A 15989-nucleotide genomic window follows, 5' to 3' on the forward strand; every position below is an offset into this window, starting at 1 on the left:
CGTTCACCCTTTTATTTTGATAAGCTCACCGGAAGTCATTTTTATGCCTCGTTATTTTCTTTCAACTTCAAAGCCTACAGCCCCTTTCCCTTATGTTGCTCGACTTTCTATTTGCTGCTACAGTTCAAAACTCGACAACGTCGTTTTATCGACACTACCGTTGGTAAAAAAAAAAAATAATAATAATGACGTTGGAATCAAGTGAGTGACGATGAGCGCGGTTGGTGGCGACAACTGCCGGAGACGCACGAGGAGCGCGCGAGCCTGTTCCAGGCTAACAGCGGGGCTAGCTAACGACGGCGCCGTGTTACGATGCTTGAGTGTCGGCAACGACCATGACATGGCGGACCACGTCGGGGTCTTCAAGCGGGGCGACCTGCAGCGGAAGGTCATGGCTCCGCGCTACAGCCTGCTCCGGGAGGTGGGGAGGGGCACGTACGGCGTGGTGTACGAGGCGCTGGCCCGCAGGTCCGGTGCCAGGGTGGCGGTGAAGAAGCTCCGGTGCGACGCGCCGGAGAACGTGGAGCTCGCCCTGCAGGAGTTCTGGGCTCTGGCCAGCTTGGAGAAACGCCATGAGAACGTCGTGCAGCTGGAAGAGTGCGTCCTACAAAGGAACGAGATGGCCCAGAAAATGAGCCATGGGAACAAACGCTCCAAGCACTATCTACGCCTTGTGGAAACGTCTCTCAAAGGTGACTTTTAGCCTCATATTGTGTAACTTTATACAACAAGTGAGCTGTTTCTAGCTGAGTCACGTTAGCACTGATTTTCTTATCAAGCTCTTTTAGTTGTGACGTCACCATGTCCTAACAACTATACTAACTCTTGCCAAAGGGCATTTTTGGCGTTGACAGCTAATTTTAAGCAATATTTTATGGTTGGAAGAAGGAAAAGGGAGTGCAGTGAAACCCTGAATGATCTCAGACAATTGTTGTCGCCATGACAGCCTTGAGGGGGATGGGTCCATTTGTCTCCCAAAATGGAGTCACCACATATGTCATACCACATATGTCATAACATTATGTGTACAGCTCCACTAATGGACATTTGAGTGTTACTTTAGGTTTACAGCTCCACTAATGGACGTTGGAGTGTTACTTTAGGTGTACAGCTCCACTAATGGGCGTTGGAGTGTTACTTTAGGTGTACAGCTCCACTAATGGACGTTGGAGGGCTACTTTAGGTGTACAGCTCCACGAATGGATGTTGGAGTGTTACTTTAGATGTACAGCTCCACTAATGGACGTTGGAGGGCTACTTTAGGTGTACAGCTCCACTAATGGACGTTGGAGTGTTAATTTAGGTGTACAGCTCCACTAATGGACATTGGAGTGTTACTTTAGGTGTACAGCTCCACTAATGGACGTTGGAGTGTTACTTTAGGTGTACAGCTCCACTAATGGACGTTGGAGTGTTACTTTAGGTGTACAGCTCCACTAACGGACGTTGGAGTGTTACTTTAGGTGTACAGCTCCACTAACGGACATTGGAGTGTTACTTTATGTGTACAGCTCCACTAACGGACATTGGAGTGTTACTTTAGGTGTACAGCTCCACTAATGGACATTGGAGTGTTACTTTAGGTGTACAGCTCCACTAATGGACATTGGAGTGTTACCTTAGGTGTACAGCTCCACTAATGGACATTGGAGTGTTACTTTAGGTGTACAGCTCCACTAATGGACATTGGAGTGTTACTTTAGGTGTACAGCTCCACTAATGGACATTGGAGTTTTACTTTAGGTGTACAGCTCCACTAATGGACATTGGAGTGTTACTTTAGGTGTCCAGCTCCACTAATGGACGTTGGAGTGTTACTTTAGGTGTCCAGCTCCACTAATGGACGTTGGAGTGTTACTTTAGGTGTACAGCTCCACTAATGGACATTGGAGTGTTACTTTAGGTGTACAGCTCCACTAATGGACATTGGAGTGTTACTTTAGGTGTCCAGCTCCACTAATGGACATTGGAGTGTTACTTTCAAAGGCAAAATTAAAGTATTGCTAGAAACATCATTTTATATGGGACTTTATTGTATTATATGTATAGTACATGTTCCAAAAAGAAAAAAACATAAAACACCACCAGATTTAGAGATATTACAAGTCAAAGTGATGAAGGTTAGTGTTGCGCTCATGACTTGGTGTAACTAAAAATTACCCTATAAGATGAAGGCAATTGCATTTTATTGATATTTGAAATGTATTCAATGTTTATAAATGAATATTTAAATATACTAAATGTAAAAAAGGGAATAAATATTCAAAATAAGATCATTAAATGAAATCTAGTTTGGTTACGCCATCATGAGCGCAACACAAGGTTGTAAAAGTTTCAACTACAATTCTAAATAAGATGTCGAAAGCAAACTGAAATCAAATACACACAGCTTAAAGATTGATCAATACTTATTTAAATTTAGTAATACATAAATATGATGATTTATCAAAATATAAAAGAAATATACCTGAACAGAACGCTCATGATGGTTATACCAAAAAGTAACGCTATGAATCGCGTTTTTCCAAGTTTTTGGGGCATTTTTATGCTATTTCCAAGCATCTCCTTTTTATTATCATTGATTTTAAATGGTCAAACTAATGCATATTATATATGCATGCCCTAGTAAACAAAAAAAAAAGTCATATTTATTTTGATTGTTACATTTTGAAGTACATTTGTGCAGGTGCGGATGTACCCATTACCAGAGCTGTACACTTATAGAAAACCACACTCTACCTTTTAACTGACAAGTACATCAAAGCAGTGTTTTTCAACCTTTTTTTGAGCTAAGGCACATTTTTTTCATAGAAAAAATCCTGAGGCACACCACGAGCAGAAAACATAAAATAATTAAATTTAAGCAGCCGATATTGATAATAAAAAGTCGTTCTCGCAATTGTTGGATATTAATTCAAACCATAATCAAGCGTGCGTCACTATAGCTCTTGTCTCAAAGTAGGTGTAATGTCAAAGACCTGTCACATCACGCTCTGACTTATTTGGAGTTGTTTTTGGTGTTTTCCTGTGTGTTGTGTTTTCAGAATCAGAAATACTTTATTAATCCCCGAGGGGAAATTAAAATGTTCAGCACAATCCCATTCAAGATCAGACAAACATTACAGGGAGACAGAACAGTATCGCTGACAGGTCTGCCAACTTCCCCTTACAAAAAAGGTGAAATACAGGTAAACAATGGGTGAGGTGAGAAAAAATAAAATTAAATTAAAAATAAATCTGTCTAAGCCTAGGCCCCTGGAGAGGGGGTCCAGACTGAGGCCAAGGGAAAAAACAACAACTCATAGCCATAGCACACATCTATCTTACATGTGTGTAAGAGGGAAACATCAAAGAACACAAAGGACATTAAAAGAGCAGAGCTGATGCAACCGCCATTTCTACATACAGCTATGAATAAGAAGTAAAGTTAGTGTCTTGCGCTCCTCGGATGTGCTTTGTGGACACCGTGACGCCGTCTCTGCTCCACACGCTGTAAGTCTTTGCTGTCGTCCAACATTCTGTTTTTGTTTACTTTGCAGCCAGTTCAGTTTTAGCTTCGTCTTGCATAGCCATAGCCTTTTCCTAGGGGCACTCGCCTTTTGTTTATTTTTGGTTTAAGCATTAGATACCTTTTTTGCCTGCACACAGCCTCCCGCATATTGTGATCACAACAAATCATGTTCCCGGCATCTACAAAGCAATTAGCTACCTGCTGCCACCTACTGATAGACCGAGCTCTAGACAGTACAGACACTCTACAACGGCACATTTGCGTATTACAATTACCTCAATTAGGTGAAATTACATAACCTCCAATGCACACCAAACAATATCTCACGGTACGCTATTGTTCCGCGGCACAGTGGTTGAAAAACACTGCACCATAGAACTGTTTCATTTTACGTGAGCAAACCATCTGGTACTGTGTCAGAATCAGAAATACTTTAATAATCCCAGAGGGGAAATTAAGATTTTCAGCACAATACCATTCAAGATCAGATAAACATTACAGGGAGACAGAACAGGATCGCCGAAGGGTCTGCCAACTTCCGGCGCCCCTTACAAAAAAAGGGGAGCAACAGGTAAACGCTGGGTAGGGGTTCTGGGGGTTTGAGAGAAAAAAAAATTCAGTCTATAAGTCCGGGGTCCAGACTGAGGCCAAGTGTGCAATAACATCATAGCCATAGCACACATAAACATGTGTGTAAGATGGAAACATCAAAGAACACAAAGGACATTAAAAGAGCAGAGCTGATGCAACTAGGGTTGGGTATCGAGTATCGATTGGAACCGGGACTAACTTTCCGATTCTCCCGGAATCGTTCAAAAGTTTAAATTTCGATTCCTATTTTCGATACCAGTCCGCCGACCGGAAAAAAATATGTCCGCCGAACCGGAAGAAGAAGCCGCTGAACACCAACGAAGAAGCGCCCACCGCCGGAAGTGTTAGCATAGCCGAGCGAGTCAGTCAAGCTCAAGCATGGATAGCGGGCGTCGGCGGTCGAAAGTGTGGCTTTACTTTACCAAAAAAAATGAAATAACCGCGAAATAACAGAGCTCCATGTCCATCAAGAAACGGGTGGAGAGAGAGCTGCAGATGTACCAGGACGTTCCACCGATACTTATGTCTGACGACCCTGCTGCATGGTGGTTGTCCGGTGGAACCAACAAAAGACTTATCCTTTGCTGTCATATCTCGCTTTCTCCTATTTATGCGTTCAAGCTTCTTCCACACTCAGCGAACGTGTATTTTCCACAGCAGGAGACACTATCTGTCCAGAACGCTCACGCATCCTGCCTGATAAGGCGGATATGGTCATTTTCCTAAACAAAAACTGTCTGATTTTATACTGTACCTGCTGCTAATCTGGACTGGGTTTTGCAAGTTGTTTCTTATTGTTTATTTTCTTTTCTGCACCAGGTTAGCCCATCAGTGGGAGCACGGTAACATTTTTAAGTACCTGCAGCATCATACACTTGTGTGTGTAAATGTGTTTTCATGAGGTTTCCTGCAGCATCATACACTTGTGTGTAAATGTGTTTTCATGAGGTTTTCAAAAATAAAGCTCTCTTGAGGAAAGTGTACCCCTGGGAAAATGTATTCATAATTTATAATATTTATATTCAAGTTCATAGATTTGATATTTATATTCTAGTTGAAAACAGCCCTGTGAGGAATTTATAGTAAAGTTCATAAAAAGTTAATAGAATTAAAATTGATGGAGAATGTCAGACTATTTCATTCTGAAAGACTGTAGGTTAGCTAGCTCATTTAAAATATCCTAAACTTTTTTTTGACCCGGCCTCTTAAAAGAATCGGAATCGAGAATCGTCAGGAATCGGAATCGAAACAAAGAATCGCAATCGTTCGAATTCAAACGATACCCAACCCTAGATGCAACCAGCCGTTTCTACATACAGATACGTTTTGATGTAACGATATTAAAATCTCACAGTATGATATTATCACGGTATTAAGGCCACGGTACAATATTATTGCAGTAAGCAAAGAAGATGACTTGGAATAAAGCCTTAGTGTGGAAAATTAAGTGCTACTTATGTTACAGATAAAACACACTTACTGTAATCCTCTTTATTACTACCAATTAGTGTTGTCCCGATACCAATATTTTGGTACCGGTACCAAATTTATTTTGATACTTTTCAGTACCTTTCTAAATAAAGGGGACAACAAAAAATTGCATTATTGGCTTTATTTTAACAAAAAATCTCACAATATATTAAACATATGTTTCTTATTGCAAGTTTGTCCTTAAATAAAATAGTGAACATACAAGACAACTTGTCTTTTAATAGTAAGTAAGCAAACAAAGGCTCCTAATTTAATTGCTGACATATGCAGTAACCTATTGTCATTTTTCATTCTATTATTTTGTCAAAATGATTAAGGACAAGTGGTAGAAAATGAATTATTAATGTACTTGTTCATTTACTGTTAATATCTGCTTACTTTCTCTTTAAACATTTTCTATCTACACTTCTGTTAAAATGTATTAATCATGTATTCTTCTGTTTGATACTTTATATTAGTTTTGGATGATACCACAAATGTGGGTATCAATCCGATACCAAGTAGTTACAGGATCATACATTGGTCATATTCAAAGTCCTCGTGTCCAGGGACATATTTCCTGAGTTTACAAACATAATATAAATTTTAAAAAAAACGAAAGAAAATGTTCTGATGCCAAAAAATATCGATGTAATCATAGTAGTATCGACTAGATATGCTACTGTACTTGGGATCATTACAGTGGATGTTAGGTGTAGATCCACCAATGGCATTTGTTTACATTCAGGTACGACGCCAGTGAGCTACGGTGTGTAGTGAAGCATGTTTAGCTATTCCTCGTCCTGCAGGGATGATACTTGTATGAAACTTACTTTATTTGTCGCCATGGAGACCAGGATTAGTGATTTAGAAGTACCTAAAACACTGCAGACTGTGGCTAGACTTTAGCCGCTAGCTAGCTATCCATGTCTTAAAACATCTCTTCCGGTGGGCGTTTCAGTGTTGAAACTTCACCTTTATTGTTAGTTTTTAAGCCAAAATGCGTCCGTTCTTCCTTTTCTGTCGACACACTGTGTCTGCTTGTAAGTACTCTGTGATTGTGCGCTGCCGAACATGCTCGTCTGCTCGTAAACCAGCAATGACACAACGTGACGACGACGGGGAGTGGGGTACCGGTACTTTTTAGAGGCGGTATAGTACCGAATATGATTCATTAGTATCGCGGCACTTTACTAATACCGGTATATTGTACAACCCTAGTTATTAATTATCTTAATTAGTCAACTAATCAGAATAAGAAGCGTAGACATATTCAGTGGATCTAATTTAGCCATCAGCTCAAGAAATTTTTAGGCACGTCCTAACATTAAATATGACTTTCATTTAGAAATATTTATTTATACCACATATGTCAGAGTCAAGGCCCGCGGGCCATATCCGGCCCGCGAGAAGGTTTTTTACGGCCCTTGGGATGATCTTGATTTATTATTAGAACCGGCCCGCAGACCGCAGATCTTTTACACGCACCAAGCGGATGCCGGTCCAAGGTTCCGAAAGGGGGCGAGCGGCCCGCCGGGACGCGCCTGCCGGCCGAAGGGCTGCAGCCCGGCCGTCAGTCGCGGAGCCCGCCGTGCCACGCGCGCCAAGGGGGCGGGCCGAAACCCGGCCCCGAGGCCCTGAGACTTCTGCTTTGTTTCCCCAAACCGCGCGTCACCGCCGGGCCCGCACCACCGTCGGGCTGCAGCCCGAGCGTCGGTGGCGGAACCCGTCATGTGCCGCGCGCGCCAAGCGGAGCGGGGGGGTCAAGCGGGCCGAAACCCGCAGGCCACCCCCTCACCACGAGGCCCTGAGACTTCTGCGTTTGACCCCTACGCGCGGCCCGTCGGGACGCGCCCGCCGTCAAGCCACGAGGGCCAGCCGTCGGGTCGCGGAGCCCGCCGTGCCACGCGCGCCAAGGGGCGGGCCGAAACCAGCGGGGGGTTTCGGGCACCCAACTCGCCTCCCTCCCACGGAGGGAGGAGGGGGGTTTAATGTGAACATTACTGTGCAATCACATATTTAGAGTTTTTACTCAATTCAAGTTTAAAAGTTAAAGTTTAATATTTGTTTTCACTGCATGTTACTTCTCCTTAAACAAAGTGTTGTTTTTGATTTATAGATTTTTGCACTTTATTTTATTGTATTTCAATTTAATTATATTTTAAAAATATTTCAGTTGAGTGGATGATAGAAAATTGCTATTATTGTTTTTTTCTTTGAAGTAAATTTAGCCCACTTTTGCTAAAATAGAAAATATAGGCTACTGATGGTGCCTTGAATACCGGTTTCTTTCATTTAATGTTCATGTTGTGGGGATTTTTATATAAAGGAAATTTGTCTTTTGTGTCTGTTGAAAATTAAAGATTACTGACAGAGCCATAAGAAAATATTGCTTTATTTATCTGATCATATTGGAATATATTTGTTAGGTTTTCAGTAGGTTCAATTAGGTTCACTAGACTATATGCGTCATTTAAAAATTTTTCAATGAACATTCGAACAGTCCGGCCCTCGGCTTGTAGCTAAATTTTTTATTTGGCCCTCCGTCCATTTGACTTTGACACCCCTGATTTATACTGTAACTGCTACCCACTAAGCTGTTACAAAAATAACTATTAAACTTTTCTCCATTTGCTTTAAAGGTCCCAAGGAGTTCAGTGGACTCCCATCATTGTAAACTAAAAAAGTTGACTAACCCACAAAATGTATCTTTGACTGCATTACTGATGTGTGTTACAGGTGAGAGAGTGCTCACCCCTTCAGAGGAGCCGTGTTACCTGTGGTTCGTCATGGAGTTCTGTGAAGGTGGTGACCTCAACCAATTCATCCTGTCTCGGCGGCCCAACTCGCAGACCAACACCAGCTTCATGCTGCAACTGACCTGTGCTGTGGCTTTCTTGCACCAAAACAAGATTGTACATCGAGACCTCAAACCAGACAACATCCTTATCTCAGAGAGCTCAGGGACTCCCGTTCTCAAGGTGGCAGACTTTGGCTTGAGCAAAGTTTGTGCAGGTTTAGGAAACACCAATGAAGGCAAAGACGGCGAGGACAAGAACAAAAATGTGAACGTGAACAAGTTTTGGTTGTCGTCGGCATGCGGTTCTGACTTTTACATGGCTCCTGAAGTGTGGGAAGGTCACTACACTGCCAAGGCTGATATATTTGCTCTTGGCATCATCATTTGGGCCATGTTGGAGAGGATTACTTTCATCGATGCAGAGTCCAAGCGAGAGCTCCTTGGAAGCTACGTGAGACAAGGCTCGGACATTGTGCCAGTGGGTGAGGCGCTGCTAGAGAATCCAAAGATGGTACTAAACATCCCACAGAAGCGCAGGTCATGCATGTCTGATGGTGTGAGGAAGCTGCTGCTGGACATGCTCGCCGTCAACCCTCAGGACCGACCGGATGCTTTTCAGCTGCACACCAGAATGGACCAGGTTACATGTCCTGCATGGCGCTCATCCTAATCCTCCCTCAGGTAACAGTCACATAACTTCTTCAGCCTGTTTTGCTTCGTCTAAATTAGATACCTGGGACAATTTATCAGTTAATTGGCAATAACTACCGTTAGTTTTATCTATTTTTGTTCAAATTCAAGACAAAGTTATATGTTTTTTTTACTAGTGCACAAAATTAACCCGTGCATGAACATCACCTTTTTTAAAGAACAAAACCAACTCACAACAAATTACACACTTGCAAATTAGAGGGAACATTGTTTGGGGGTCTCCATAATACTTAGACCTTTTTATTGTCATTCAAATGTTAACTTTACAGTTTTTATTTACACAATTGATTGATTGAATGAAACTTGTATTAGTAGATCGCACAGTACAGAACATATTCCGTACAATTGACCACTAAATGTTAACACCCAAATAAGTTTTTCAACTTGTTTAATTAAGGGGTTCACATTAATCACTTCATGAGTCTGGTGTGTCTTGACCGCTGCGGCGGAGGCTCTGCCGAACCCCTGAGGCCGACTCACAGAACCCCTAGGATTCGATCGAACCCAGGTTAAGAACCACTGATCTAGGTGAAGGAAAGGATCTGGGACAAAAGTTTGATTTCCGATGTAAAAAGGACACAGCTAATTAGAAATGTTATGCACGTTTCATGAAAACATGAGAAACAAATTGGTTAGTAATTTAATTTTGTAGCAGTCGCAAGTAATTTTTATACTACTGCAATTCTAACCCATGCAAACAATTACAATCATTACAAAACATTTTTGGAGTTTATTGATATTAAAACTTCAGTTATTTTGTTGATAGACAACAAGCAACGCAAACATTCTGAATATGATTAATTAAAATGAAAAAAATAAACAACATATATAAATGAGGCTAATAAAACAAAGCCAATAAAATTCTGCATTGCCGTTAGCAACAATCGTAACAAGTGGAGTCCTATCTCTGTTGGTTGACAAAAATAAAATGAATAAAATATTTTAGTAAGGCAAGGCAGGTTTATTTATTGAGCACAATTCGTACACAAGGCAATTAAAAGCGCTTTACAGAACATTAAAAAAGGCTAAAATAAAAATGTTTCAAATTAAAATCACCCGCCTCACATCTTTAGGAAGACTATTCCAGATTTTTAGAGCATAAAACTGAAATGCAGTTTCATCATTTTTGGTCCTGATTCCAAGCACCAGCGGGTGAGGTTCTCAAGAGCTCGAGATGGTTCATATGGCTCTAACATGTCAGAGATATACTTTGTCACAAGACTTGTACACAAGGTGAGATGTTTTAAAGTCTATTCTCTGAGCAACAGGAAGCCAGTGCAGTGACCTAAGCACTGAATTAATATGGTAGTATTTCCTGGTTGTAGTTAGGACGATGAGGTGGTGATTTGTCCAGGGTGTACCCCGCCTACCGCCCGAATGCAGCTGAGATAGGCTCCAGCACCCCCCGTGACCCCAAAAGGGACAAGTGGTAGAAAATGGATGGATGGATGGATAGTTAGGACTCGAGCAGCAGCATTTTGGATGTACTGCAGCTGCTTTACAGCTCGTTTAGAGAGTTCAGTGAGAAGACAATTCAGTACATGTTCTGATGAGTATCTGACTCAGAGCAAACATTAAAAAGGTGATTTTAAAAAATGTAGATATAAAAATTTAAAAAAAAATCTGATTCACTTCGTATGTAAGTTCTAGTTTGCACCAATAGTTGAGTCACAAAGATATGTGCATGCCTGCAAGTCCGCGGTAAGGGCAGAATTTCCAGACGCTCAAGGTTAATTTCAGCAGATGTCAAATGTGAATTATTGAATGACAAGGCGCATCATATAACATTTTACCCCAAACGTACTCCTGGTCATGTCATGCTCTGTCACTGACAATAATATGAGGACATATTTTCCTCTCAAATGTCCGGTAGCTGTCGTATACCGGTATATTTCGTAATACCGGTATATCGCCCAGCCATAGTTCACATTACAAAGAAATTGACAATACAAAAAAATGCGATTTCTAAAGTGAATGCAACCTGTCATGCATGCAGACATGACGTCGCACGCACTGCAATGTTTATGGAATTGAACTTGGCTTCAACTCGAGCTGGTCTCAGTACTGGCGCATTTGTGGAATTTTCAAGGATTTTGTGCAATCAAAGTCCATCCATCCATTTTCTACCTCTTGTCCCTCTCGGGGTCGCTGGAGCCTATCTCAGCTGCATTCGGGCGGAAGGCGGGGTACACCCTGGACAAGTCGCCACCTCATCGCAGGGCCAACACAGATAGACAAGACAACATTCACATTCACACACTAGGGTCAATTTAGTGTTGCCGATCAACTTATCCGCAGGTGCATGTCTTTGGAGGTGGGAGGAAGCCGGAGTACTCGGAGGGAACCCACGCAGTCACGGGGAGAACATGCAAACTCCACACAGAAAGACCCCGAGCCCGGGACTGAACCGCCACTGTGCTGTCCACAATCAAAGTCAACATTTCCATCAATCCATTTTCTACCGCTTGTCCCTTTCGGTGTCCATTTGCAGAACCACATTTTTTTGCACGTAGAAGAATAAGAGGGAAGAGGACAGGTATTTTGGCTCTGGCAGTTTTACGGTATATTTTGCTTTCACCTGAGTTCCTAAAACATATTATTTTCACCGGATTTCTTCTCATTTGTCAACTATTTATTTTGTAAATGTCTATTTTGGCGAATAATTATGATGCTTATCGCATTTTAATGACGTTCTGTCAGATGAATGCGACCACAGCATTCTTATTGAGGACGCATCGCATGTATATCCGATTTCATATTATCTGATTTATGTGTATCCACTTATAAAGGAGGCCTAGGTCTGATATGAAACATTTGGAAGTCCACTGTTCACACTGACATGAACAAATCCAATACAGGTCGCATATGGGCAAAAAAATCGCAATTGAACTGCAGTGTGAATTAGCCCTTAGAACAGTGGTTCTTAACCTTGGTGGAGGTACCGAACCCAAGATAAATCAATACAGCCGGTTGATACATCAAATTTTCAACATTATTGAATGATTACATTTTTGATCACACTTATAATCCGACAAAAACACAGGATTGCGGTCAAAAATATCAAATATTTAAATTATTTCCTTATTCTCTTTTCATTACATACAATATTTGAGTGAAATAAAGTCAATAGTGGGGGAAAAAACATGAGTAAAAAAGGGCCCTTAAAGCCCTGCTGTGTCTCCATGGACTTACTTCTTGAGTTTGTAATCACTAACAAAAAACTAGGTTGTTGTGATTAAAAAATATATATATATATTTTAATCAACGTATTATTGATCATACACTGATGATACTATATATTTCAGGGCTATTTAACTACATATTGAAGAGGGCCGCAGTTTTAAGAGCCCAAGAACTCAAGGGCCGGACATCGAAATGTGGATGTTTCATTCGAAAGTGCCTCTGCAGGTTATATTCCTTTGAGACGGCGTTTACTTAATTGCAAGGTAAACACATTGGCTTTCACACCACATGTCAATAAATTCATTATTCGGCCTTCGCTATTCGTTTCCAGCGTGTGCAGCTAGTTTTTAACCTGACTCTCGCCAGACCCTTGTAATTCGCTGAGCTCCACACAAGGGTCTGGGCTTGAAGGCATTGCGAACTCCTTCCAGATAGCAAAAACTAATGAACCAATCAGGATCGCCGGGCGGGATTTCATAGATGTGACGTAGCGCCGAAGCGACTGTGATTCAAACAACAATGGCGGCACGTGCTGACAGTGATTCTTCTATTGCAACTGTTTTGTCGAATCTATCGAATATTAATTATTTAAAAGATGAACAGAGAACAGTTTTGAAGGCATTCATTGGTGGCAAGGATGTTTTGGCTCTTTTTCCGACCGGGTTTGCATTTCCCAGCGTCGCTCTCATCAGCGTCACGGGTTGATTTGGATGTGAGTGGTTGAAGTAGCACGTCATTCAAGATAACGGACAAGTGGTTTATCCAATCACATACAATTATTTTTTTACAAGGCCCAGCCTTCTGAAATAAATCTCCTATTGAGAACTCCCAGATCAATGTGAGGAGCTCAGCAAACTACCGGTACAAGGATCTGCGGAGAGTCAGGTTAGCTAGTTTTTGCAATTTATTTAGAATTTATTTTTTGGAGAATTTAAAAAGTCGTCTTCTTTTACTCACCGCACTGCTGCTTTATTGGGACACATATGCCTCGCTGTTGCGCCCTTCGGGGTGGCGGGGGTGTTGCATACATGATCAACCCTAGTTTTAATGGTTTCATCAAGCCAATTTGTGGGATGTTCGGCTAGCCAGTTGGATAGGTCTGTTATACTTGGTATCATTGCTGTTTGCATCTGCCCACCTTTTTCTACATTTAAGAGCTCTATCTTAGCAGTTAGCATGGCCTATTGCAGTGTTTTTCAACCACTGTGCCGCGGCACACCTGTGTCGTGTGACAAAGTCTGGTGTGCCATGGGAGATTATGTAATTTCCCCTAATAGGTTAAAAAATATTTTATGCAAACCAGTATTTATAATCCGCAAATAAAGTGTCGTTAAGTGTCTGTGCTGTCTTGAGCTTGGCAGAGTAACCGTGTAATACTCTTCCATATCAGTAGGTCGCAGCAGGTAGCTAATTGCTTTGTAAACGTCGTATCTAATGCTTAAACCAAAAATAAACAAAAGGTGAGTGCCCCTAAAAAAGGCATTGCAGCTTAGGGATGGCTATGGAAAACGAAACTAAAACTGAACTGGCTACAAAGTAAACAAAAACAGAATGCTGGACGACAGCAAAGACTTGCAGCGTGTGGAGCTAACAGCGTCCACAAAGTACATCCGTATATGAGATGACAATCAACAATTTCCACACAAAGAAGGATAGCGTCAGTACAACTGAAATAGTCTTGATTGCTAACACAAAGCAGGTGTGGAGAATAGCGCTCGAAGGAAGACATGAAACTGCTACAGGAAAATACCAACAAAACAGGAAAAGCCACCAAAATAACAGCGCAAGACACGAACTAAAGCACTACACACTGGAAAACAACAACAAACTCAAAATAAGGCACGACAACCTGGTGGAGTTTAATTTTTTAACCTTGTCTGCTGGTGGTGTGCCTCCGTATTTTATTTTCTTGTAAAAAAAAAAAAATGTGCCTTGGCTCAAAAAAGGTTGAAAAACACTGGCCTATTGTATCTTCCTACGTTGTGTAGTGTAGCTTGTTTAGCTATTCCTTGCACTCCAGGTACTTGTAGAAAAACAGTTCATTTGCTACTATGCAGGTAAGATTAGTGACTTGTACTGTGGAGCGATGGTAACCACTATTGAGGATGCGACATTGTGTCCAGTGTCCTTTCGCCAACTTGTCACAGTCAAATTTACAACATGCATCGTCACAATATAACGATAGTATTAAAAGCTCTATTGACGGCCAAATTTATATCCAACCTTACGGAGAGATGAGCTGTATCTCCAAAAATTGGTAATGTGGTGCAATCATATACCAATTTACCATAGTAAGTACAGTACTACTCTACAAAGGTATGATATAGTGTAAGATATAGACAGGCCTTAAAAGATATGAACATCTTGCTTGTAATAAAACATGTTCTTTTACTTCTGCAGGTGTGCATCTTTGCCTGGAGCTGGTACTTCACTTCCTGTTGTGTGTGTGTGTGACGACAATGAAGACACTTCCTGCCATGCTGCTTTGTCCCGTGATATTTGCTTTACGATCACCATTAAGTCTGTGGCCCAAGGTTGCGTTTAGTGCCTTGTTTACTTTGTCCATGGAAATCTGACTCCTTCTTTATCATTTTAGTCTTTTTCACACTTCTTCTACTGCTCAACCCAGAGAATAACACCATTGACCCTAAAGAATGTGTGTTTAACTCGGTACAAATGATAGCTTTTTTTTCAGGCCTGAAATGATTGACACGTTCTAACAAGGAGAGTATGATTTGTATTTAATTTGATTAGCGTTACTCTCATTCTTTACCGACAGTGCCTTTTGGAGTTGCTCACTATTAGCTAATGTGTTGCGTCTTCCACAATCATTCAGGGTACATACGTATTGTATTTACTACTGTTATGTTGATTTATTTAATTAACTCGTCAAAGGCTTTGTAAGATCACAAAAGTAGAACGTGTTAAATTCCCCCCCATGATGGCACCAGTGTGTCTGCACACCTTTTTTTGGGCTTGAACACTTTCCCAGGCTCCACAATCCAACACTTGCTTAAAGTTTACACCACATACTGTGATCCTTTTATACCTCAGTTCTTCATTGTTTCCACGATGTACCGTGCAGCCTGGACTTGATCCTCAATCGGAGTGGAGCTGTGTTTGCGTCTGCTCGGGAAGGATCAATAGTGAATATTATTGTGCAATTCATTCATCGTCGTGAGCTGATGGATGGATGGAATGGTTTTATGTTCATTGCTTTCTCCATGTCTGCTTCAATAAAGGTTGGGGGAAAAAAAGGTGTTCAATCAATGAAAAACAACAAAGTCCATGTTAGGAGTTGAGTATATACACTATATTGCCAAAAGTATTTGGCCAACCATCCAAATGCTCAGAATCAGGTGTCCTAATCACTTGGTCCTTCCACAGGTGTATCAAATCAAGTACTTAGGCACGGAGACTGTTTCTACAAACATTTGTGAAAGAATGGGCCGCTCTCAGTGATTTCCAGCGTGGAACGGTCATAGAATGCCACCTGTGCAACAAATCCAGTCGGGAAATTTCCTTGCTCCTAAATATTCCAAAGTCATCTGTCTGCTTTATTATAAGAAAATTGAAGTGTTTGGGAACAACAGCAACTCAGCCATGAAGTGGTAGGCCACGTAAACTGACAGAGAGGGGTCAGCGGATGCTGAAGCGCATAGTGCTAAGAGGTCGCCGACTTTCTGCACAGTCAGTTGCTACAGAGTTCCAAACTTCACGTGA

The 15989-nt window shown here is 41.4% G+C and overlaps 1 protein-coding gene across 1 annotated transcript; it reads left to right on the top strand.

The window, feature by feature from the left end:
- Nucleotides 1–15511, top strand: LOC133643167 (serine/threonine-protein kinase 35-like). The gene is made up of 3 exons (XM_062037588.1): nucleotides 1–692; nucleotides 8312–9053; nucleotides 14667–15511. The coding sequence occupies exons 1-2, from the start codon at nucleotides 212–214 to the stop codon at nucleotides 9040–9042; spliced, it is 1212 nt and encodes a 403-aa protein (XP_061893572.1). The 5' UTR covers nucleotides 1–211; the 3' UTR covers nucleotides 9043–9053; nucleotides 14667–15511.
- Nucleotides 15512–15989: the final 478 nt, after the last annotated feature.

Source organism: Entelurus aequoreus, linkage group LG26, assembly GCF_033978785.1.
Source record: "Entelurus aequoreus isolate RoL-2023_Sb linkage group LG26, RoL_Eaeq_v1.1, whole genome shotgun sequence".
Classification (NCBI taxonomy): Eukaryota; Metazoa; Chordata; class Actinopteri; order Syngnathiformes; family Syngnathidae; genus Entelurus; species Entelurus aequoreus.